This window comes from Miniopterus natalensis, chromosome 5 (assembly GCF_054644295.1).
Source record: "Miniopterus natalensis isolate mMinNat1 chromosome 5, mMinNat1.hap1, whole genome shotgun sequence".
NCBI lineage: Eukaryota > Metazoa > Chordata > Mammalia > Chiroptera > Miniopteridae > Miniopterus > Miniopterus natalensis.
Window position 1 is genome coordinate 48,961,838 of NC_142085.1, and position 25,122 is coordinate 48,986,959.

Here is a 25,122-nt window from a genome sequence, read left to right on the forward strand (position 1 = left end):
TGTCCCTTGCTTCCTCTATTTCACCCATAGCCATATACACTTATTACCTTGTGTTTATATTTCTTCATTATTTGATGGGGCTAATCAACCCCATAAGAGAAATAGGAAAGGCTCCTGAATACATGAGAGTAATTCGCAGCCTTTATGGCATCCGAATGAGTCATCCTTGTGCAAAGTAATTACCTTCAGTAGTGTTGCCTACCTGTCTCCTAAAAAGTATATCTTCTCTGAGCCCATGTAAAAATAAACATGATTCCCTACTGAGGGAATGCTAATTACAGGCACAGGCACATCTCCTCCCTGCCCCCTCCTTGCCTCCCAACCACCAGCACCCCAAAATAGAGGGCAGAATAAAAATAAAAGTGGTTAACTTGATTATCACTGCGCAGAAACATCAGGAATAACGCAAGCACGGACTTAAGTCACACTGGACTACTTTGGCCCCTCCAGCATCCCACCCGCAGCCCCACAGAGACCTCCAGGCCTGGCTCCCAGCAAGCCACGCCCCGCTGGTGCCCGGAGGGCACGCCTCCTGCGCGGGGTGGGCGGGGCTGCGGCGCTTCCGGCCAGGCGCGCCCGCGCAGGGTGCGCGCGTTCGGTAATTGCTTAGGCGGGGAAGCCTCTTGTCCCTCTGCGCAGCCCGTTCCGCCGCGGCTCCCGCTGGCCGAGGGCTGACGTGTCTGCGTTCCTCCGCCGCTGCACTGGTCGGGCCGTGATGGCGGATGCCTGGGAGGAAATCAGGCGGTTGGCGGCTGACTTCCAGCGGGCGCAGTTCGCCGAGGCCACACAGAGGTGCCCGACCCTCCCTCTCCTTTGTGGCGTCCAGAATAGCCCCTGGGTGGCCACCCCAAGATCTGAGGCCGCTGGTCCCTGACCCTTGACCCGGGACTTTGCCAGCCTCTGTCACCGTCCCCGCCTCACCCCTCTTCCCGAGCCGGGATTGTGGTCCCCAGTATAGTTCTCGGCCCGGAAACCCGAAACCTGTGCCCCGAAATTCCCCACACGTACCCCAGCCAGGTGCTAACGCCCCCTGCCCACCCCCAGATGGCCTCGGCCGGTGACTTCGAGCTTTCAAAGTGTCCCTTTAATCCTTACCCGTCGTCAGGCGACTGTGGCATCGTTGTCTTTTATGCAGTTCCTAACCTAGAAAGCGCGTGAGAGGAGAGGGTGGCCCCCTCATACAGTACTTTGCAATACTATGTTGACTTTTGCCTCTTTGTCCACCAGAGCAGACGTGCTAGGCCCGACCCACGGCCCCTTCTGTAATTTCTAGGGACGCCTGGACCCTGACATTCCCTGTCAAGCCGCTCACTTGGGGGGATATGCATAGGGCACCCTCACTCTGCTTTTTAACAGAATGCATATAATGGTAATAGAACTCTTGTTTACCCCATTGTCTGTTTCTGGCCTTCGATGTTTTTGTTCCTTCTGGGGCTGGAGACCTTAATGCCTGATGCTGTGTTTTGGAGCACGGAGCAAACTGGGGCACATGCGGCGCTGAAGGGCTGGGGGAGCTAACGATTGCAGCTCTGGTTTTCCTAGAGGCCAGAGCTGCCTACAGACCAGGTGTCAAAGGCCAGGTTTTTTTCTACCTAAATTATACGTCCTCACTTTTCTATTCAGATTTGAATATTAGAAGCAGGCCTAGGAGAGAGCAAACTTGAAATCCACGGTAGAGTGATATGTACGAATCAAATACATGATTTATGTGCATGTGAACCTGCTTACTCCCGGGTGTGTGTGTGCTTTTTAACTCACTGAATTAGTATTGTTATAGTAATAAAAGATAGAGATATTGTAATATAGAACCTAGTGACTCTTTACCAAAACTTTTATTTTTTTACTTTAAAAAAGCCCCTCATCATACAGTATATTTTATTGAGCACCAACTGTATCAAGTGAATTTTCTAAACTTTTCTTGTTTCCCTCAGGTTGTCAGAGCGGAACTGCATTGAGATTGTGACTAAATTGATTGCTCAGAAACAGCTAGAAGTAGTTCACACACTTGATGGGAAGGAATATGTTACTCCAGCCCAAATTAGTAAAGAAATGAGAGATGAGCTACATATCCGAGGTGGTAAGTAATTTTTTTTTTCCTTCTTGTTCTTTGGAAGGGGAAAAAACCTTAAAACCATGAATAATAAATCAGTTGGAGGTTTTAAGACACCCATCTCAACTGTCAATATGGTAACACCCTTAATGTTTTTAACTGGTTCAGGTAAACATGATTATATAATTTAAATGAAGTCAGATACAGTATGTCACTTTACAAAATAGCATTAATATTTTGAGTTATATGTCTGTATGATTTAGTCAGTTCTTTTCACAATTCATGAATTTATTGCATGGCTCAGGGGAGGGTACTTAGCTGCCTATTAGAGTGGTAATTATGAAAGGGAACAGATTTTAAATGATTATAGATGGTTGAAAACCAAAGCTGTGCTACCATGCCCTTTTTTTTCCACTTACCTTTAAGTTACAAATTAGGAAACAATTCAATATGATGCTACACATATTGTAGGAAATGTTATTACAAGCACACACAGAAAGTTTTTGTTTTCTTTTGTCTTTTAAAAATTTGAACAAACTGCAGAACTAATTTGGACACTGATTAAAATAGAAACAACTATTCATCAGATGTTACCAGATACACCCTTGGTGTTTGTTTTCTTTATTTTCCTGCATAGTGCTAAGAAAATATTAGCCATTATTTGGAATACTTAACAGATTTTCTTTTTCTCATAGGCGGAAGTCTACCAATTTTAAATAATTGAAAATAAATTCATCTCAATTTAGTTGTCGATGTCTCTTTGGTCACGGTAGATAATTGTGAAGGGAGATAAATAACCTCTATAGGTCTGGTCAACTTGTATATCAGTTGATGCTCCTGACTTGCCTGATGTGACAAATAATACATTGAAAATAAATTATAAGCCATGAAGACTTATGCAGTTAATGGTTTATTATTATTGTGACTGTATGTCTTTTGTAGAAGGAGAACTTCTACTGTCCAAAATGAAAATCTGTTAGAATTTACTGTGTTTGGCTAGTGTGTACTTATACATAATTTAAAATAAATGAATGTCTTTTCTTTAAAGGTCGGGTAAATATTGTTGATCTGCAGCAGGTAAATTTTTAATTCATAAATTTTTTTTCCTATGATTTGTCCATTATTTGATACTATGAAGTTTTTCAGTGTCTTAAATATTTACCAGTACAGGTATCAGATTTTGTATAATGTTTGTGAAGAAGTAATTATATTTCTCACTAGTACACTGAATCAGTTTAATAAGTCTTGATATATTGAATTGATTTAATAATTTCTTTCTCAGTTGTCCTAGTTATTCTTTACTCTTTACCAAATAAACTCAAAATTGTCATTTTATATAATTACAGGGTTATGTAATTTTGGGAGGGGAAGAATCATTATTTTCATGTTCACTTGTTTTTAGTATGTGGAAATAAGAGAGAAATATGAAAAAGTAGAAGATACTTTTAGAAAATATAAGTGCTCATGTCATCACTGAGGTATACCATTTATAGAAAGCTTTTGAATCCTGTGTGAAATGGTGCCTATTATATGAAAATGTAACTTCTTAATACAAACTTCCCTAGCAAGTATAAGTGTAATTGTTCAGAAGTGAAAATAAATAAGCAATAAGCCTCTCCATTTTATTTGACTAAGACTTTTTACAATATTTCCAATAAATTTGAAATCCAACTAAGACTAAGTTTTTAAAAAGGTAGTTCTAAATATATAATTTTGAACTTAACCATATGAACTTATCACTAATAGAATTTATATTTTCCAGGTAATTAATGTGGATCTGACTCATATTGAAAATAGAATTGGTGACATTATTAAATCAGAAAAACATGTTCAGCTAGTGTTGGGACAGCTGATAGACGAGTAAGTAAAATATTTAAGAGCACTTTGTTGTGTGTGTTTTTTAGTAGTGTTTATATTTAAATTTAGAACAATTGTGGTTAATTCAGTACTTTGTTTAGAACACTTAATGCTAATTTTCAATATAAGGGTCATTGTACTTTAAAAAGTAAATGCTTAATAGTGTGGAGTACTTAGAAATAATATAAACTTTGATTTCTTCTATTATCTTAAAGCAACACAAAACATTTTTTACAGAATTTCCATTATTTAAAGAAATCCCAGCATTTATCATTTGATTAACCTTACATTTAGCTACACTGATAAGAAAAATTTTTTTCTGAGAATGTGAGTAATGAATAGTTTTGGAACATACCTATTGCAACAGAAATTAAACATAAAAGATAGGGGAAAACCATTTCATTGTTCCTAATTGGTTGGTTTTTTGTTTGCTTATTTTTACTATTAGAAACTATTTGGACCGGTTAGCAGAAGAGGTAAATGATAAATTGCAAGAAAGTGGTCAGGTAACCATATCAGAACTGTGTAAAACCTATGATCTTCCTGGAAACTTTCTGACACAGGTATTTTTTTCTTAATAGTAAAGTGTGTCTTTTTAGAAAGATAAACAAAGAATCTTAATGTTTTTCAGTTCTAATTTTTCTGAATATCACAAACAGTATTATGGAAGCTTGTTAAGAAGTTGATTAAACAGCATTTTTCTGTACCATAAAAGTATCAGCTAGGCTGACTTGAGTAGATTTAACTTATCTTGGGATGTGAAATATGTTCACACTTATTTCAGATGTCCTTGACTCCAGTAATACTGTAGCTGTGGAGAAATACTCTCTGGAGGTTACTAAGAAGTCAGGTTTTCTGCTAGTGTAGATTTCTGTGCACAGACAACTTGTTAATATTTGCATCAAAGGAGGTAACTTTTCAAGTCTTGTGTCTCCCTAGGTTGCACATTCTTGGAATAATATTTCTCTCTCTGTTAGTGTTAGAAGCTACAGAGTGGGTCTTCTCCAAGACTCATGTATATGTCGTGGCTATCTGTGTTTCAAATTGGCTATATCAAGGAAAGTGGTTAATCATTTTTATTTTACTTTAGAAATAGCCCTTATTAGCAGGTAACTAAGTCTTTTAACATATCAGTTGTTTGACTCATTCAGTTCTTGGCTCTGTCATGAGATTATGATATTTTCTAGATCCTAAATCTTGATTTTGACTTATATCTTATTTATGCTTGTTGGAATTTCTCAGTTATATGATTAATACATCAGCATACAGCACAACTCAAGTAAGACTGTAAAAATGTATATGTGTAATTTTTTTCTTTCAAATTTATAAAAATTTGCATTTTTACCCCAGGCACTAACTCAGCGACTAGGTAGAATTATTAATGGACATATTGATCTTGATAACAGAGGAGTAATATTTACTGAAGCTTTTGTGGCTCGACATAAAGCACGCATCCGTGGACTATTCAGTGCTATTACCCGGTAAGCATGTTTTAAAGTCTGTATATTTCTTTGATCATGGTTTGCGTCAAACATACAATAAAGGTCAAGGCAGATAGTCAGGTATCCCTAAATCTGAGGTAAAAATTTTTGTGGGAATGTAAATTGATCCTGGATTGGGAAGGCAGATCCGTTCTCCTGGTATTTCAGTAGTATAAGTCTCATTAAGGATGTACAACTTGATGCAATTTTTGCCCTCATTTATTTTAAACTAATTGATGTTTTTCATAAACTAATTATCCTAATTATTTTTAATTCATAAATATGTATAACTGTATAACAAGTAAGAATTTTTTGTTTTGTTTTCTTTCCATAAAGGCCAACAGCAGTGAATTCTTTGATATCAAAATATGGATTTCAGGAGCAGCTTCTTTACTGTGAGTTGGTTTAAATTTTGTGGCTTAATTAGCTGCTGAATAGACTTAATATAAAACTTAATCTTAAAATTTATGTAACAAATATTTCTGGTTGAAAAATTTTTCTGTACCAATTTCCATGTATGTGTCTGTTATACCCACAAAACATTTGTTGTTGGTTATCACCAGAGGAGTGGAATAAAAATTAAAAATGCGTGTGTGTGTATAAATATTCTGTTATGCATATACATACAGAGAGAGATTTAAAATTGTATTAAGAATAATTTTTACTTTGTTTCTTACAGATTTTTACTACATTTTCTAATACCAAAGTAAATAGTGTTTGTTTAAAAAATTTTACAAAGACTTTATACCAATAAAAAATATATTCTTAGCATTCAAACAGAATAGGAATATCTCCAAAATCATCTTGGTTCATTACCTATTTTGTGTGTGTTTGTGAAGCTTTTTTAAAGATTTGAGGGGTTTTTAAAAAAAGCTTTGCTAGAATAATTTTCAAAAGCAGTGACTTGATCTTTTGATTCAGATTCCTGTGCAAATATAAGAATTAAAATGAAGAATGGAAAAAACTCAAGTTTAAAACAAATTAATTTTTATTCCCTATATTTTTCAGAATATGGAGTTAAATTTAAAATTTTAAAGATGTATTTAAAACTAAAATGATATACTTTGGAATCTACATAAATGGGGGTTGGTGGGATTTCATTATAGTATAAAGTTCTTCAAGTAATTATTGGTAACTTGATAACTTTGGTCTGAATTTAGCATTTAAAATTATGTATTGCAGTCTATTGAGAAGTCTAGACTTTTCTGATGAATTCTAATTTATTCAGTAATGAAAGTCTTAATTCATATGTAAACTGATGTGTATTTCTATTAAAGGCTAATTTTCTTAAACCTTCTTTGTGCCAGGCATCTTTTGAATGTGCTTGCTGATTCTCTTAGAAATAATTCCTTCCTACCTGCTTTGTCTTTTTTTAGGGGATTTTGATGTTTAGTTTAGTTAAATGTTATTGTTTAAGTAAAAACAATAAATTTGGTCTTAGTCACAGCACTATCCAGTTCTCAGATTGGCATCACCAGTCTTTTGATGTTGATGATTGTGGTGGTGGTGGTAATGGTAATGGTAATGATATACAGTTTACATATAATGGGTGCTTATGATATACTAGCTGTGGTTCTAAGCATTTTACTTGAATACATCCACCCTATAAAATAGGTATTATTATTATTCCCATTTCACAGATGAGAAAATAAGACATAGTAAAATTACTTGCCTAGTGTTTGTCAGCTAATAGATGGCAGAGTAGAGATTTGGACTTAGGCTGTCTGTATCTGGATCCATCCTCTTAATCATGACATTATACTTTTCTTTATAGGTAGGGTTAAAATGTGTTGCTCCAAATTAGTGGAAATGTAATAACTTATCAAAAAAATTTTGGATTTTTTTGTTTTTGGGGGTGGGGGTTTGAGAGAGAAGAAGAGAGAAGAGTGAGAGAGAAACATTGATGTGACAGCAAAACACCAATCAGCTGCCTCCCACTCACCCCACACCAGGGATTGAGCCTGAAACTCGGCACGCACCCCAAATGGGAATCAAATCAGCAACCCTTCCGTGCACGAACAATGCCCAACCAAGACACACTAGTCAGAGCACTTATAAAAATTTTATGGCTTAATTTCACACTGTTGATTCTGATATGATCTAGGTATCTTGATTTCTCTAAATATGAGAAAACTGCATTTGGTAACATCTATTCCCAAAGTATTTAGTCATCTGCTTTTAAACAAATCATGAGATTAAATAATGGCATGGTGTTTTTTTTCTAAAATTACTCAAACTAAAAACTTAGTGTTATTACTAGTTTTTACAATTTCTGCATCTTTAGCTAGTCGCCAGATTTTCTAAATTTATGACCTGAGTATTCTCATAAATGGCAGGAAAGTTTTTTTCTAAAATATGTCTTCATTTATGCAATTTAAATTTTAAATTGTGTTTTTAAAGGGTGAGAATAACTAAATTATAAAATAGTAAAGTTTCAGGGTTTTATTGAGATTTATACTTGCTGATTTATTTCTATTTGTTTTGTTTTAAGCTGTCCTTGAGGAACTTGTTAATAGTGGACGCTTAAGAGGCACTGTGGTTGGTGGGAGACAAGATAAGGCAGTGTTTCTACCTGACATTTACTCCAGAACACAGAGTACTTGGGTGGATTCCTTTCTCAGGCAGAATGGCTATCTAGGTAACTTTTTTTTTTCTTCGAAACTAAAACTTCTTTCTAATACTAACAACATGCTTAGGAACTTTTGTATGGTCCTGGGAGTACACACATACTTTACTGTTGCCCAGCAAATTATTTCAGTTCTCTTTGAGTGCAAAAGTAGTCACACTGCAGGTTTTTGTGGGTCGTGGAAACTGAGTTTAATTCTGTAGTTATTGAACTGTTGTAGAAAGGCCAAAAGCTGGCATTACTTGTTATCAACCTTCCAGTTATATACTATTAACAACTTCAAGTATTTTTTAATACATAAAAAGGAATTATATTTATTACATTTTATGAAGTTACCCAGTTTTTCAGGTTATTATTCCTGAAAATATTAGAAATATTTTTATTGGCTATCAGCTTTATGATGTTCATTTTTATTAGTTATCTAATACTTCAGAAACATTGAAGTTATTCTAAATTCAGATTCTGAGGTTCTGTCATTTTGATAAAGTAGGTTGATTGAATTTAGCCATTAAAGCAATTAGCAAATATATCTCACTTTAATTTTATAATCCAAGTCAAACCATGTAAGAGATCATTTGCTTTCTCAGTAATAAACCTGTGTGTAAGTTGTTAGTGTTCAAATACTTAAAGGCATGCTAGAATACAGGGTTTAGATTAGAACTTTGTTTCAATTAGTTTTCTTAAACATTATTTGGGGATGGAGAGAAGACCATAGATACCGTCAGTAATTTTAATGGTTGTAAATCTGTCTTCAATTTTAACTTCTGTTTTATATGCTAAATCTCTTACTAGTTTAAATTAAAATGGAGAATTACTTTTTCCTAAGTTGTCTAATGAAACATTTGAAAAATAAATTCCATTCCTTTATTTAACTATAATAAGCAAAATAAATTCCAGTTTTTGGTTCTTTACTAAAATCGTTACATTCTCCTTTACCCACCCTTTCCACTTTTATTTCTCTATAGTTCTCATGTTTCCCTTTGACCCCTCAGTTGGAGAGGGAGTAAAGCAACTGAGGTTGAGAAAGTACTTGAACATTTTTCTACAAATATGTTAATAAAAATTTGGGAAGGTAACATAAGCAGGGGATAGGCTATGGTACATTTCTATGCTTTAGTCTTTAAAAAAGAAAAGATATTAGAATATAGTTCATTCACAAAGAATAGGGTTTGGTAGAGCTTTTTCTAAGATTCCTGGGAAGTGGAGATTAACAATTCTTTTCTAACTTGGGATGTATTTCTAGAATTTGATGCTTTGTCCAGACTTGGAATCCCAGATGCTGTGAGCTACATAAAGAAAAGGTACAAGACTACACAACTTTTGTTTTTGAAAGCAGCTTGTGTTGGTCAAGGACTTGTGGATCAAGTGGAAGCATCAGTAGAGGAAGCCATCAGCTCTGGAACATGGGTTGATATTGCAGTAGGTTTTTTTTCTTTTTCTTCTTAACTTTTCTTTAAACCAATGACAACTGATATTTCATTAGTTTATGGCCATTTTAAGAATTAGGATACATAGAGGTCTTGGCTTTAGAGCCAAATTCTAGCAGTCATTGTTTCAACAAAATTAATCTTAATTATTTTATGCTTAAAGATTTTCTAGCTTTTGAAGTTAGGTGGCATTTTGTGTATGTATAGTGAACATCCAGAATTCTTATAAATATCAAACAAGGAGACAGTATAACACTCGTAAGTCCTGCCAGACAGAAACTAATGAGACTTCTCACACTTTTATCCCAGTATTTACAACTTACTGGCATCAGGCATCATGTCGCATTTGTTTGTCCCTTATCCGTTAATCTCTGCTAATATGTTAACACAGGCTGCTTTAGCACTGATAGTCTTTTACGTCTGTTTTCAGTATTGACCTGCCTTTATTATGTCAAGAAGATGAGTGTAGGTGAAGAGAAGGCCAATCCATTACACAGCAGAAATTTCCTTGTTTTAGATACATGAGTTCCCAGAGATTCTAGATATAAGGGTTTATTCATTGAACAAATTTTATTAAGTGCCTTCTGCATGCCAGGCACCATTTTATTTGCTGGGAATGTGATGTCCAGAGAAGATTCCTGTTCTCAGGAAGGGGTACTTTCATTGGGGGTAAATAGTTAATGAAAATGGTATTTTCAGATACTAGAAAGAGCTTAAAAGAAATATAGTTTGGAAGTAAAGTTATCAAGACTTGATGGTGGATTGTTTGTAGGTTTATGAGAGGAACTGAGTGTGACTTGTAGGTTTGGGACCTGATAAGCTGTGTGGAGAGTGGTACCATTAATTGAGATGGGGGAAACGATGGGAAGAGTAGATGGGAGCTGGGAGTCTGGGGCAGGTGGCTGCAAATCAGTATTGTCTGCACATGTTAAATTTTGATGCCTACTAGGCATGGGAGTGGGAAGGTTAGGGAAGCAGTAGGGTATATGATTCCAGAACTCAGAGGGATGATGAAAGCAGAAATGTAATTTGGGAGGTTATCAGCATATAGATGGTTCCAAAAGCCATTGGACTTAATAAGATCATCTAGGGAGAGCACATATGAAACAAATGGTTTATCTGTATTATATTGCATTGATATATTGTTCATTTTGTTTGCAATTCTAGCCTCTGCTCCCCAGTTCTTTATCAGTTGAAGATGCTGCAATGTTGCTTCAACAAGTTATGAGAGCATTTAGCAAACAGTCTTCAGCTGTAGTCTTTAGTGACACTGTTGTAGTCAGTGAAAAATTTATAAATGACTGTACAGAACTCTTCAGTGAACTGATGCACCAAAAAGCTGAAAAGGTATGCCAGATTTCCTTTCACCTAGCAATCTTAACAGTATTTTCACATTAGAATCATTTTTTTAAATTGGGGTAAGCTGTATACCCCAGAATGAACACTGTTTTATACATCATTTTCCTTTACTGCACCATTCCTTTTTATTTCCTCTCCTGGATTTGTTTTTCGCCTGCTTTATTCCCATCAGGACATATAAGTTTGAACTTAGGGAGCTGATTTCATGAATTAAAATCATATAAATGAAATTATACACTTCACAATTTATTTACATGAGGGTATCGTCCAACATTAGAATCCATAAATATACAGTGTATTTATCTGTCACTACAAAATATATATATTTTTTTAATTTATTTTTTATTGTTGACAGTATTACAGATGTCCTCCATTTTCCCCCCTCTTTGCCCACCTGCACCCAGCCCCCACCCCACCACACCCCAGGCCTTCACCACACTATTGTCTGTGCCTATGGGTTATGCACATATGCATATAAGTTCTTTAGTTAATCTCTTCCCATCCCCCCCACAGCCCCTTTTCCTGTGAGATGAAGTAATTTTTTTCCCCAGAAAGATATATGTATTTAATATAAAATTCTATTTTTTTAAAATTTATCTTTATTGTTGAAAGTATTACAGATGTCACCTTTTTTCCTCCATTGATCCCCTCCACCGGGCATCTGCCCCCACCCCCTGGGCCTTCTCCATACTATTCTCTGTGTCCATGGGTTATGCATATATGCAAATAAGCTCTTACTAAATCTCAGAACCTCATTAATTTTACCTGTTTGGTGCACAAACTGGATTAACTTACTGAGGAAAGAAAGTGTTATTTTCAAAGTTGATTAGTTCCTCAGAGCAACTACTGTCAAAAGTATTTAGAAGTACAGGTCATAACAAGTCTGTTTTAAGGACTATTCAGTTCATGTTTCTAGTTAGCAGCACTATCTACTTATAAAATCTACTCACAAATAAGTAGAATAAACCCATTTATCTTAGACTGTTAATAAACTTATGAGAGCTTATTAAATATGTAAATAATTTGTATTTACCCACGTTCCTTTAAGCTCTTTAATAGTCTAAACAAATGAGATAATTTTCTACATTTGGCCTGTAAGCAGCAGATAGGAGTAAAAAGTACACAGGATTGATATCAGTAAACCTGAATTCTTTTCTCAACTTGTTTACTCTCTGTTTAACTTTGGACAATAGACCTCCAGTTTCTTCATCTTCAAAGACAGGATGGTGATACCTACTCTCAAAAAGATAAATGCAAATAGCCTTGGCCAGGTGGCTGAGTCAGTTAGAGAGTCTTCCCTTGAACCAAAGGTTGCTGGTTTGATTCCCCATTGGGCTCGTACGGCAGGCAGCTGATCCATGTTTCTCTCTCACATCAATCTCTCTCTCTTTCAAATGAATAAAATCATATCCTTGGGTGAGGATTTCCAAAGACAAAGATAAATGTACATAAAGGAAGGATGCATATAAAACGCTACATGTTAGCTACCAGTTACTAAATGTCTGTATTATTATTTTTATTTGTGACCTTTTGCTAAAACAAGAACTTAACATGGTCATTGTTGCTTTTTACCTTGTGCTCCTGCCTTCCAAACACAAAAATTCAGAAAAAGAGGGTTTTATCATTTGAACTGTCAGCATTCTAGACATTTTTCTTTGGAAAACCAAAAGGGAAATATTTTTAACATGAAAATTGACTTTTGTCACTACAGATTTAGAATCCTTTTCCTTAATAAAGAACCACTTTCTAAAATGGGAAATGGTTCATTGTTCTTAACATAAATTTTTTAAAAGCAGAAATCAAGAATGAGTCCAGAGGAGAGAATAAAGTTTATATGCTAAATGTACAATTCATATATGCTCATTATGATGAAGTTGTGTGGGTTGGGGGGTAGATTTTTTTAAATCTTTCTAATAATCTCATGTCTCCAGGTATGGCACTGGATTTGGGAGTCTCAAAAGGAAAGGGAGTAAGGGTCATCTTTCAAGCAGTGGTAAACCAGCCAATAACAGCTGAAGAGGATACTGTGCAGTTAATACTGTGTGATCTGTTGTTCAGTGACCAGATAGGATTTCTCATTAGTTGATAATAGATAAAAAAAATCCAAGAATAGCAAAGAAAGAGACTGATTTTTGGCAAAGAGAAACAGTCTCAGTGGCAACTTTGAAGTGAATCTCTATAGTTCTTAGCAGTGAAACCAAACAAGAGTAATGAGGATATGAGTATATAAACAACTTTTATTTTATGCTTTTTGTAATGCTATATATTTTTGCCTACCAAAAAAAGCATATTTTATTTTAGGAAATGAAAAATAATCCTGTTCATTTAATCACTGAAGAAGATCTGAAACAAGTCTCCATTTTAGAAAGCACTATTACAAGTAAAAAGGACAGAAAAGATGAACGAAGAAGGAAAGCAACAGGTAATAAATTATTAACAAGAAGAATGAAGGATGAGTATTTTATATGTTGCAGTGAACTCTGTATTTGTTAGGCCTTGGAAATGCCTTTTATTTATTTGGTCAGATCATCTTTGATTGCTAATATTAACCAAATATTTTACTAATGAATTAAATATTGAATATAAAAATGGGAATATTGGTGATTACTTATTCTGTGTTTTATTTGAGAGAGCTAAGTTAATTTCATGCTTGGCCCATATCCTGTTGTTCTCCCTTCACCCTTTATATTCCAGCCCAGTAGCCTTTTTTTTTGATTCTCACAGTTGGCAAGTTCCTGTTTACCTCCAGGCCTTTGCACTAGCTATTCTTTCTACCTGGAGTGTTCTCTCCTGAACTTCAAGTAACTGGTTCCTTTTTTTCCCTTAGAGATCAACTTTAAATGTCAGTTCCTCAGACAAGTCTCCCTAATCTCCCAGAATAGTGGACACAGTCACTCTCCATCCCGTTATTTTGCCGATTCTTTTCATCACCTTTATCACTGTGATGTGTTTTATTGTTTGGGAATCTTGTCCGTCTCATTTTTTTTGCTGTTTTCCTAGTACTTAGAGCCCTCTTTGACATATTTTAGGTGCTCTATACATATTTATTGAAGGAATGAATTTTATAAGGAGATACTACTTTTTAAAATATCTTTTTAATTTAGAATCACTGGAAATTAGGTAGCACTGTTATACTAGTAACTTGCATTTGGAAACTAACATGTATTTTCTGTAATTTTTACTGTAGGAACAACTTTTATTTGCTGTGGAAATTCACTCCTATTTCTTTGAGATCGTTTTCTTTCCTCTTCGAAAGCCTTTTCCTATAATCTTTCAACAATGATATTTTGAAATGTCTTTCTGTTCTTCTAGGAAAACTATATAGTAAATTACTCCAATAAATCATGGTAGTATTCACAGCCATGGATAATATTCATGGTCCACATTTTATGATATTATTTGAAGACACAGTTATAAATTCACCTTAATGAATTGGTTGCACTTATGTCAGTATAAGTAGTCTGTTTTATTTCCTTCTAAAAATGTAGGGTCATTTGGTGTTTTGTCTCAGTGGTAGTACTGTTGTATTATAATAGTCGAATTACAATGCATGGAATAATGCCAGACATGAATGTCTTCCCCATAAGAAACTTATTACCAAATGCAATAAAAAGCACATTCACTTTAAACTTGTGCTTTTAAAAATTATATTTTCCTATCATAAAAGTAAGGAAAAATAAATTAGTACTTAAGAATTATATGATATGATGAAATTTAAGGTAATTTTACTTAGAATTAAAATATATATATAAATTATTTTATTGAAAAAATGAACTTTATGAAGGAAATATATTTTCAGTAGTTCTCAATGTTTCAATCCCATTATTAGATAAGTATTTATTTTGTTGAATAGATATTTTGAATGTAAATATCAAATAAAGAAATACCTCAATAACATTTTTTACTTTTATTTATAGTGTTTTAGTTTGTTTCATAACTTGTATGTGTGTGGTTTTTTTAGTCTTCATTTAACCAGTAGGTGATTGATATCTATATTTTTGTACTAAACCAAATTATATTCATGGTCCACATTTTTAGGTGCTCTATAAGTGGTATTTATTGATTGCTTGTTATATGTCAAGTATTGCTTTAACCCCAAGATACAAATAGTGAGAGATGCTTCAAGTTTATTTTGTAGGGTGGTGGAAAAGTCAGAATGTCTCCTATAAACATGGGTTATAATTTTTCAACCAAGAAGACAAAACCAAGGATAATTAAATTTGTGATATAGTGTAATAGGGGATATTCATGAGGCTGTGGTAACAGAAGGGCAAATGAGGGCACATTTCTTTTGGGGAAGATAGAAAAGGAGGTAAATGAATGGGTTTGGCCAAGAAAAAGTCAGACAAAGCCACAGAAAAAGAGTGTCATTAGAGGAGGAGGAAGAGACTACATTTAGAGCACGTAGGCTGTCTAAGTGAGTTCAAATTCAAGAGATTTCATATTTTATTTTTTTATTTATTGAATTTACAAAACTTTTAGTGAACTTTAACATTAAACAGTGACTAAAAGATTATTTGGCTTTTATTTCTCTGCTGTGACAATATAGTGTCATTGTTTTCTAAAAATGCTAATTAAGTTAGGTAGTACTAACTAATGTCATTTTCCACCAGAGGGCAGTGGAAGTGTGAGAGGAGGAGGTGGTAGCAATGCCAGAGAGTACAAAATTAAGAAAACCAAGAAGAAAGGAAGAAAAGATGATGATAGCGATGATGAGTCATCTCACACTGGTTTGTAGCATTATTTTACTCTTCCTTTGAATATGGATAATTTTTTTTAACATTTTTTTAAGATGTGTACAGTTAGGTGCATATTCTTATACAGGAAGTCCTTGCTTTGCAGTTTCAGTGGGCATAAATTTCAGTTACCACAGTTCAGTAAAATGACAGTCTCCCAATACCATGGTTCCTATTTCAGTTGCCAAGGTATAGTAACTGTGAGTAATTGCATAAAGTACCAACTTCACTCCTAGCCTCTGAGCCCAGAAATCAGCACATAAATAGCAGATGTGTATCATGATCTGTGACAATCACATCACTTCTTCTAGTTTGTTAGTGTTTGATCACTGTGCATCTCTTGTTCACTTTATGCACAAAATATGTAGTTGTGCTGCCTCATTGTTTCCCAGTGGTAAATCCATGTGACATATTACAAAAATGGATAATCAGCAGAGAGAATTGGCCATCAAAGGTGAAAGTGCAGCAAATAAGTGAAAAGTGGTAACACTGGGAATAAAATATGAATCAAGAATAAATGGAGTCATAGGAAAAGTAGCTGACTGTGGGACTGTTGACATTGCCACTGTCAAGGGACTCTAGCTCTGCAGCCAGAGGAACTTCGTAAAGGTGCACTTACTGACGTAAATGACGAAAGTGCTTGTGACAAAAGGGATGAAAGTATCTTAGAGGATATGAAGAGCTGGCAAAAAACTTCACATTAGAGGAATTCTCAGATGTTTCACAATGTTGAAAGGGCAAAGGATAACATGTAGGGTTAAAAATCGAGTAGGACAGCTTGCCAAGGCATCGGAAAGATGTTTGCTTTGTGTTATAAATGTCAGGGTCAGGAGCAAGCAAGCACTGTTCAAACTATTCTTGATTAGTTTTGTACAGAGAAATAAAACTTTCATTCTCGGTGTTTGTGATGAGCTAAATTATAGTGTGCTAAATTATAAATACTAGTTTTATTTTTCACTTCCCTATACATTTGTAACTGCCAGTAAGAGCTTTTAATGTTTTCACAAACATTTTTAAAAGGTCACAGAACAATTGTAAATTTTCCCATTGTTTATTAAGAACACTTTGCATAGTTTCAGCTTGCATAGTCATTTTTAGGGTCTCCCACTGCTTTGTAAAACAAATTACAATATTTTATGAAAAGTGTATTTCTGCAAATTTAAGTAGGAAACATTCATTTTCTTTTTTTTCCTCACCCAAGGTAATTTTTCCATTGATTTTTAGAGAGAGTGGAAGGGAGGGAAGGGGAGGGAGGGAGTGAGGAAAGGATGGAAAGAGAGAGAGAAAGACGGACAGAGACACAGAGACACTGGTTGGTTGCCCCCCACATGCTCACCCACCAGAGCAGGATCTACCTGCAATCCAGATACATGCCCTTGCCTGGAAATCGAACCCACGACACCCTTCAGTGCACTGGCTTAGCTCTAACCACTGAGCAAGACTGGCCAGGGCAGGAAACATTAATTTTATATAAATTTAATTTTTATGGTAACACTTAATTGGTTAGTTGCTTCTATCTAAGGGAGAGAATTGAGTATATGTATCTTTCTTTTCCTACACTTGTTAGTGTTTGGTGTGGTTAAGTTAGCAAGAGACATACTTTATTTTTATAAATAAAATTATGATACTTTCTGTTTTTTAAAAAAATAAACTATTATACCTCCCGCCTATTGCCCAGCAAAAAGAGAAAAAAATTGAAATGATAATTTGAGATTTTGATTTTACCCCTTCCACAGAGTTCATTATGTATGGGCTAGAGCTGGGAGATGGAGATATCAGATGACATGGCTTCAGCTATTATTGTGCTACTACTTGTAATAACACAGCTGCTTAAGCTCTGTCTTTAAAGTATTTTAAGATAGGTAAAGATAGCTACTGTTCTTGTGCATAAAATGGTATTAATTAGAGGAAAAGTATCTTCATAGAAACTACTAGCTCTACCCTTATTTTAAATATTATTGAGACTCCCCTATGTGGATTTTAATTTTTCACTGGTAAATAGATTTCCCTATTCCCTGGATGCAGTAGCTGTGGGAGTGAAAGTGCATTTAAGAAAAAATCTCTCTAATATCTGTGGCCTGAAGTAATTATTAAATGGGGCATGCACTACTCCTTTATACATAGATTATGAAGAGGGCCTATAAAAGTAAAGTTAAACCATTCTACCTAAAAAAATGTAATTTCATTGCTTTTGAAAAGGGGTTGTGTTGTAATCTCTGAAATCAGGATGTGATTAGGTTCTCAGATAAATATAAGGTCAACTCACTGTAAAAGATTACTAGAAGGAAATATAATTTAATAACTTTAAATGCCTGCAGGAAGCAAACAGAGAAATCAGAAACTATTTGATGTAAAAGAAGAACAAACAGCAGATCAAAAAGGAGAGTACTCATCTATTCTAAAGCTGTGATCTCAACTACTTATATCTTGATGCACAGTGAAAATAGATTTTTGAGCTGTTTTATTTTATTTTTAAGGTTTCATTTTTAGTACCTGATTTAGCTGAAAATAGTCACTTTTATACTTTTTTAATCAATAAGGGAAATATTGTTAGCTTTCTTTGTCTACAGTCTACTTTTTTCCAAGTAAGTGAGTAGGCATGACATTTTTACAAGTAACAATTAGCAGTTATTTCCATTACAGTAGCTACATACAAATTTTCCTCGGTGTAGAATTATTTTTGAGCAAAAATAAATTACCAGTGTAAAATTACGAGGTTCTGTTTTAATCTCTGCTTTTGCAAAAAGACAATTTTTAGTTTAATTCTACTTCATCTGTGGTTCACATGATTATAAAGAGTTTTCCTGAAGAGCTTAGGTAGATTATAAGGATGATTTGACTTTTAGTAAATGTTCCTTTTTATAAAGAAGGAAATTCTGCTCAGTCCTTTGCTTAACAAAGAGATTTATCCTTTTCTAGAAGATTTCCATCCGCTCGATTGGCTGAACTTCTAACTATTTGTTAGATCAGGGGGAAATTATCTTTATTATTTTCTGATTGACTTGTAGGAAACAGTAAATGAAGTTAGGAAAATGTAACTCAAAAGAAATGCCACTATATATCCTGTTTTTAAAATTGTTTTTGTAAGTTATTGTTACTAGACATTGGCAATTTTGGTGACAAAAAATTAATATCAGAGTCTTTGTGGTAGGCAGTGAATGAATTACACCTTATTAAATAGTTAATGGAAAATAATTTTATTTATGTTGCTCATTTGTTTGTTTTGTTGTTTTTTCTCATTGCTCGTTTCTTTATAGGAAAGAAGAAGCCAGAGATCACTTTTATGTTCCAGGATGAGATTGAAGATTTTTTAAGAAAACGTGTACAAGATGCCCCTGAGGAGTTTATTTCTGAACTTGCTGAGTACTTAATAAAGCAAGTATAAAAACATATTTTTTTCTACTTGATGATAGAAATTGAGTTTTTAAATTAAATTTTCACCAAGATGATAGGAAACTGTTTTAGGTGGCTTTTTTCCCAAAGCTTAGAATTTAATCTAGTCACCATATTCCAGACTTTGTGTGCCTGCAGAGGCAGTTCAGTAATCATTTAAATGCTTTGGTGGCAGTGTGGGAAATAATAGGCAAGAGTGTGGAGGCGTCTCTGTTCACTGATCTTACAGTCCATTTGGGAGAAAACCACCAGCACAAGTCACTGGCTGGTCTCTTCTGTCACGGGAAAAGTAACATCTAAAAGCAAGAAAGGATCATTTTCTATCTACATTTGACAGAAAGTACACAGTGCACTTTTAGAGAGAAAAGAAAGTAACAAACTGCCTTCAAAGAATAAATTTAACCCTGGCCAGTGTGGCTCAGTTGATTGTCATCTGGGCACCAAAGGGTCAAGTAGCCAACTGATGTTTCTCTCTCACATCAGTGTTTCCCTTTCTCTCTCTCTCTAAAACCAGTAAAAACTTTTTTTTTTTTTTTTAAGAAAGAATAAATTTAAATAGCACTAACTTAAAATGAACCAGACTAAATTTATTTCTTTACAGAAGTCAAAGAAATTGTCTTTTACTTGACCATTACTAACTAATGTGGTCTTTCCTCAAATTAGTAGCCCCAGTGTGTAAGCTTGCATAAATACAATCCAGGAGCCCAGTGCATCTAACTTATTGAATTTAGAAATTTGGCTTTTCTAATGAGACTTTTTAAGAATTTAGGTGAATGTTTTTGTTCACGAATTCATTACATAATCATATTTTTATATATAAAAAGCTGAGTTACTAATTATTTGCCATTCTTTAAATAACCTTTTCTGAACACAAAAAGATTTTTTTAATACACTATGTTTTATTGTACTTTATAAATGGAGAATTTAAGTTATTACTCCTGAGGATGGGGAACAAATTTAGAGTCTACTATTCTCCAAATTAACTTTCAAAAGCTGCACTGAATTTAATTTGAATTGAAGCTTTTGTTGTTTTTGTTGTCTTCAACACAATAAACTTGAGTACTTTAAAAATTGAAAAAAATAATTCATTTAAGTTACAATTTCTGGGATGGAGGACAGATTCTTGTGATCTCCAAATTAATCTTATTTGTTTAAATAATAGAGATGTTTTCATGAACTTTATTTCCATAGAATCAAAAAATTTTATCTATGTAAACCCAGTACATTTTAATAGACTAAACAAATTTATCTCGTTCACAGACCTCTTAATAAAATTTACCTCGAGGTGGTACGTTCAGTATTCATGTCTTCAACAACTTCTGCCTCTGGAACTGGCAGAAAGCGCACAATCAAGGACTTGCAGGAAGAGGTTTCCAACCTATACAATAATATTCGATTATTTGAAAAAGGCATAAAGTTCTTTACAGGTATACTTAATACTATTTTTTTAATTCATTGATTCTCATAATTTTTCTTGTACATTGATTTTAATAAAGCACCTTTATTTTTCAGATGATACACAGGCTGCTCTTACCAAGCACTTGCTAAAGACAGTCTGTACTGATGTTACCAATCTCATTTTCAACTTCTTAGCTTCGGATTTAATGATGGCAGTCGATGATCCTGCAGCCATTACAAGTGAAGTATGTTAGTGATTTTCTTGCCAGTCTTGATATGTTTTTTGAAATCTGAACATACTTTATTTTCTCACATCTGAAATAGTCTAAAAATAAAATAAAATATAGGAAAAGGTTTTTAGGAAACAAATCAGTGGGATTTTTAGGTCAAGTTCACCACAGTGAATACACAGTTGCTAGCAGGATTGGCAATATAACCAGTCTATGAAAAGTATTGATGCTTAATTACTTGGGAACCAACAGTTTTATTTTTTCCTAGTTATTGTTATGTCACATCCCTTTTCCTGATGAGTTATAAAATGTTCATGCCAGATCCCATAACTTCTCAGTCATTTTCATTTAGTGACACTACTCATTTCAGTATTTACACTAATTCTTAAAAGAACATTAGAGTCTCTAAAGAGAGTGCTTGTGCTCACTTATCCCCCCTTTCTCTGTCTCTCTCTCCCCTCTTTCTCTTTCATCTTCCTCTTACATAGCTGACAGATGGGAGGAGTAGGACTGTATCTGTTCTTTTTGGCTGATTGCCTATTGGCCAGCTCTGATTTGAGCATGTTTTTAGCATATTATTATCCCTAGTTTGAGATATAAAATTCAAGAACAAAGATAAATCCCATTCAACATTCTGTTATAGTAGTAAATATACTTTTTTTGTTTTATTTTGTTTGATCTTATATTCATTTCCTGTCAAAAATACAATACCTAAAGAATTTTTCCCCCATAGGTAAGAAAAAAAATTCTGAGTAAATTATCAGAAGAAACTAAAGTAGTCCTCACAAAACTCCATAGCTCCCTGAATGAAAAGGTAAGTAAAGTTTTGATTCTATTTAGGTATATTTGGAGCTAGCATTTGTGATCTTTGAGTAGATTTTTATCAGAATAATTGTAAGCTAAGTCTAAAACTAGTATTCTGCACTCATACCTTTTGAGAGGTAAAGAGGGGAGACCAAGCTAGGTGCAGTTTACCCTCTTTAAAGTCCTAAGTCACAATTTCACCTTTAATGACAGAAGAACCTTTTTTAAAAATTGCTTTTAGGCTGTAAAATTATAAAACAGTATTAAATGGCTGTATTTTTTTTTAGACAACCTTTTTATAAAGGTTAACTATGGTATTAAATACCTTTTCAGAGCATAGAAGACTTCCTTTCTTGTCTGGATTTTGCAGCAGAAACTTGCGATATTATGGTGAAAAGGGGAGACAAAAAAAGGGAAAGGTAACATTGAATTAATCTATATTATTAATAAATTCTTAGATGTGTTATATCTGAAATTGGAATTTGACTATCTGAACCTTGCATAGAGAACTGTTGTGTCTAAGTGGTTGTACACCTTTAAGCATATTTGGCCTTAATGTACTTCAGTGTCCTTCTCTGACTCGTCTTGATAAGGTAGCAGAGTTGTTTAATCCCATAGTTGATCAAGCCTGACAACTTTTTATTAGCTTTGCAACCTTCTTTACAGGAAACCTATTTAAATCAGTGCTCTTCTGTTTGATCCCTTACAACTCATAAAGCATACTTTGAAGATCCTTGTTATATTGTTTTTTCTATCATTTTCTAGCATATTAGTTTTTCCATGCCATTTAGGGTTATGTGTGTCTGTATCCCATATTTAAAAGATCCCTTAAAATGTTTATGGAACTAGAGAAGTTAAAAATGAATACAGGAGGGAAGAACCGAAATTGGTGAGAATTTGTGTGTGATTTTTGTTTAGGCAGATCCTGTTCCAGCATCGACAAGCACTGGCTGAACAGCTAAAAGTCACAGAAGACCCTGCTCTTATCCTGCACCTCACATCAGTCATGTTGTTTCAGTCCTCAACCCACAGCATGCTCCACGCACCTGGAAGATGTGTCCCGCAGATCATTGCTTTTCTTAAGAGTAAAATTCCAGAGGTATATTTTCAGTGCACTTGAAACTTTTAAGCTTTTAGACAGCAAGTATTTTAAATGGATAGATGTGAATCATTGTGAACACCAAGACATAGTAACATTATCTTCCTGTTTCTGCAAATGCAAACAGTGAATTAGGTTGGTTTTAAAAACTCAGTATAGCTCAAAACTCAAAAGGATCCTATCAGATCCATGGTAAAGAATATTCTGAATTTGGAAATTAAGCTTTTGGAAAACATGTAATAATGTCCAGTCTTTTATTTCAGCTTAAATTCAGGTTTAACCTGTCCTTCAAGGGCGCCTCAAAAAGTCTCATCCTGCATAAATTCCTCTGAGAAACTCCTCAACTAAAAGTAATTTTGGCTTCTTTGAACTTCCATGTCACTTTGACTTTATCTTTGATGGTAGAACTGAGCTAAATCAACTATTAAAATAACTTGAATTCCTGTTTTCTCTCTCCTAAAATGTAAGCTCCTTAAGAGCAAGGACCTTGCTATGTTCAGCTTTCTACTTACATGGCCAGTGATTTGTAAAGACAAAGACCTTCAGTGTGTATTGGCTGAGCAAATCCTACTTTGTTCCACAAAAATTAAATCATATTTGTTAACTTTTATTCTCCTTTCTCTTTTCACAGGATCAGCATACACTTTTGGTAAAGTATCAAGGATTGGTTGTAAAACATTTGGTTAATCAAAATAAGAAGACTGGGCAGGGAGAGGATCCCTTGAGTGATGAATTAGACAATGAAGAAGAAAATAGCACCAGTAATGCTCGAAAAGAGCTTTTAGAACTTTCTTCATCCATTAAAGACCTTGTTCTCAAATCCAGAAAATCATCTATGACAGAAGAGTAATGAATTTACTTTTGCTATATAGTAAACATTTTTCCCCAAAGTTATTGGTGAGATATAAAAAATATTTATTTCACAATCCCCAATCCCCCAGCCCAAGCCCTTCCCACATACATAATTTAGTTAAAACAGTAGTGTTGTATTCAATATGAATCTTACAAAAATGTGAATTTTTGTAAATTAAGTTCTCCATGGAAAATTTCTTTTAGACATTATAATTCTAAAAAGTATACGTTTATTTTCTTTCCATGTACTGAATGAAGAATAAATTTTCTGATATCTTTCCTTTCTAGGAAAGGGCTCATTGTTGTATTATTATATTTTGAGTGACATCATCATATTTTTACATATTAGGCAGAAGCTTAAAATGTGGTCATGTTTTTTAAGAAAGAAAAATATATCTTTGCTGTCAAAAATGAAAATTGTGTATTTTTTTTAAATCAATATCAAAAGCTTCACACCTAACATACAGAAATTTGCAAAATATTTTTTTTATTGCTGAGCCCTTGCTGTTATTTCTGGCACATAGAGGGCCTCCCATATTCCCCACAGGAGTGAACTATTATGTGTTGGGATTTTTAGGGCTGCCTTTACAGGTGCAGAACAATACCTGAGGGGCCCATGCATTGCTGAGCTCTATTCTAAAACAAGATGCTAACAAGAGTAAGAGAAAGACTAAAATTTACCACTAATAGGTATGTCACATTATACCAATGGAATAACTAAAAATTTTATGCAAATATTTTTCTTTAACCCATTTTGCATTTCTAAATGTCATTTATTTAATCAGTAGTCACTCTAGCACCTAATACTTTCTTGTGGGGGGTTTTCTAAGTGCATTTACATCATTACAACCTTTTATTTTTTCCCCCAAAATAAAAACACTTATAAAAAATATATAGGTATTCTTGTTTTCTAAAGATTATTAGTGGTTAAAACTATTTAAATTAATTAAACTAATTAAAATTAAAATAGTTCCTTGGAGGAATCATTTCAGTCTAAGCAATTGTTACATATCAAAAGAAATTTCTTTTGAATATAATAGTAAATTAAATCTCAAATATTAAAAAATACTGTTTTATATAATTCCTGTGTGGCATTTAAAATTTTTATGTTTTGCCTGGCCAGCATGGCTCAGCGGTTGAGCATGGACCTATGACCCAGGAGATAGAGGTTCAATTCCCGGTCAGGGCACATGCCCAGGTTTTGGGCTCAGTTCCCAGCAGGGGATGTGCAGGAGGCAGCCGATCAATGACTCTCTCATCATTGATGTTTCTATCTTATCTCCCTCTCCCTTCCTCTCTCTGAAATCAATAAAGATATATTAAAAAGAAAAAAACTTGTTTTAAAATGTTTGAATACAAAGATCAGTCTACCTGCCCCTAATTCTAGACAAAGTATTAATACCGAGTGAAAGGAATTATATAATTGCAGACTAATAATTATTATTAAAGTTGATACGAATGTAACGGAAATTTTAAGAAGTTACTCCATTGGCAATTTTTTATTGTATTTTCATATGGGCAAAGGAAGGAAGATGAAAATCCTCTGACCACAAACTACAGTTCACTTTATGTGCTTATTCAGCTTTCAAAATATTGGACACCCAGCATAATTTTTTATTCAGTCTTTGCTTAAGAACTTTATCATTTGTTTCAGCAGATACCAAAGTAATCTTTGTTTTTGTCAAACTAGATAGTAGTTTGTGAAAATAAAAATAAAAGATCTTAATTTGTGATAATAAAAGACGAAGCAAATAAAAAAGAAAACTTTTATTTTGTTTGCATTAAATATTTTTCATTTGTAAAAATAGTT

General features: G+C 34.1%; 1 protein-coding gene across 1 annotated transcript; it reads left to right on the plus strand.

Annotated features, from left to right (window-relative positions):
• Positions 1-693: 693 nt before the first annotated feature.
• On the plus strand, positions 694-24,204 carry UFL1 (UFM1 specific ligase 1). Its single transcript, XM_016220229.2, has 19 exons — positions 694-792; positions 1,932-2,077; positions 3,099-3,127; positions 3,813-3,910; positions 4,356-4,470; positions 5,258-5,388; positions 5,725-5,783; positions 7,880-8,026; positions 9,258-9,433; positions 10,609-10,788; positions 13,102-13,222; positions 15,414-15,530; positions 18,794-18,911; positions 20,190-20,356; positions 20,442-20,572; positions 21,291-21,371; positions 21,695-21,780; positions 22,280-22,460; positions 23,092-24,204. Exons 1-19 carry the CDS (start codon positions 716-718, stop codon positions 23,308-23,310), a joined length of 2,379 nt encoding a protein of 792 aa, XP_016075715.2. The 5' UTR covers positions 694-715; the 3' UTR covers positions 23,311-24,204.
• Positions 24,205-25,122: the final 918 nt, after the last annotated feature.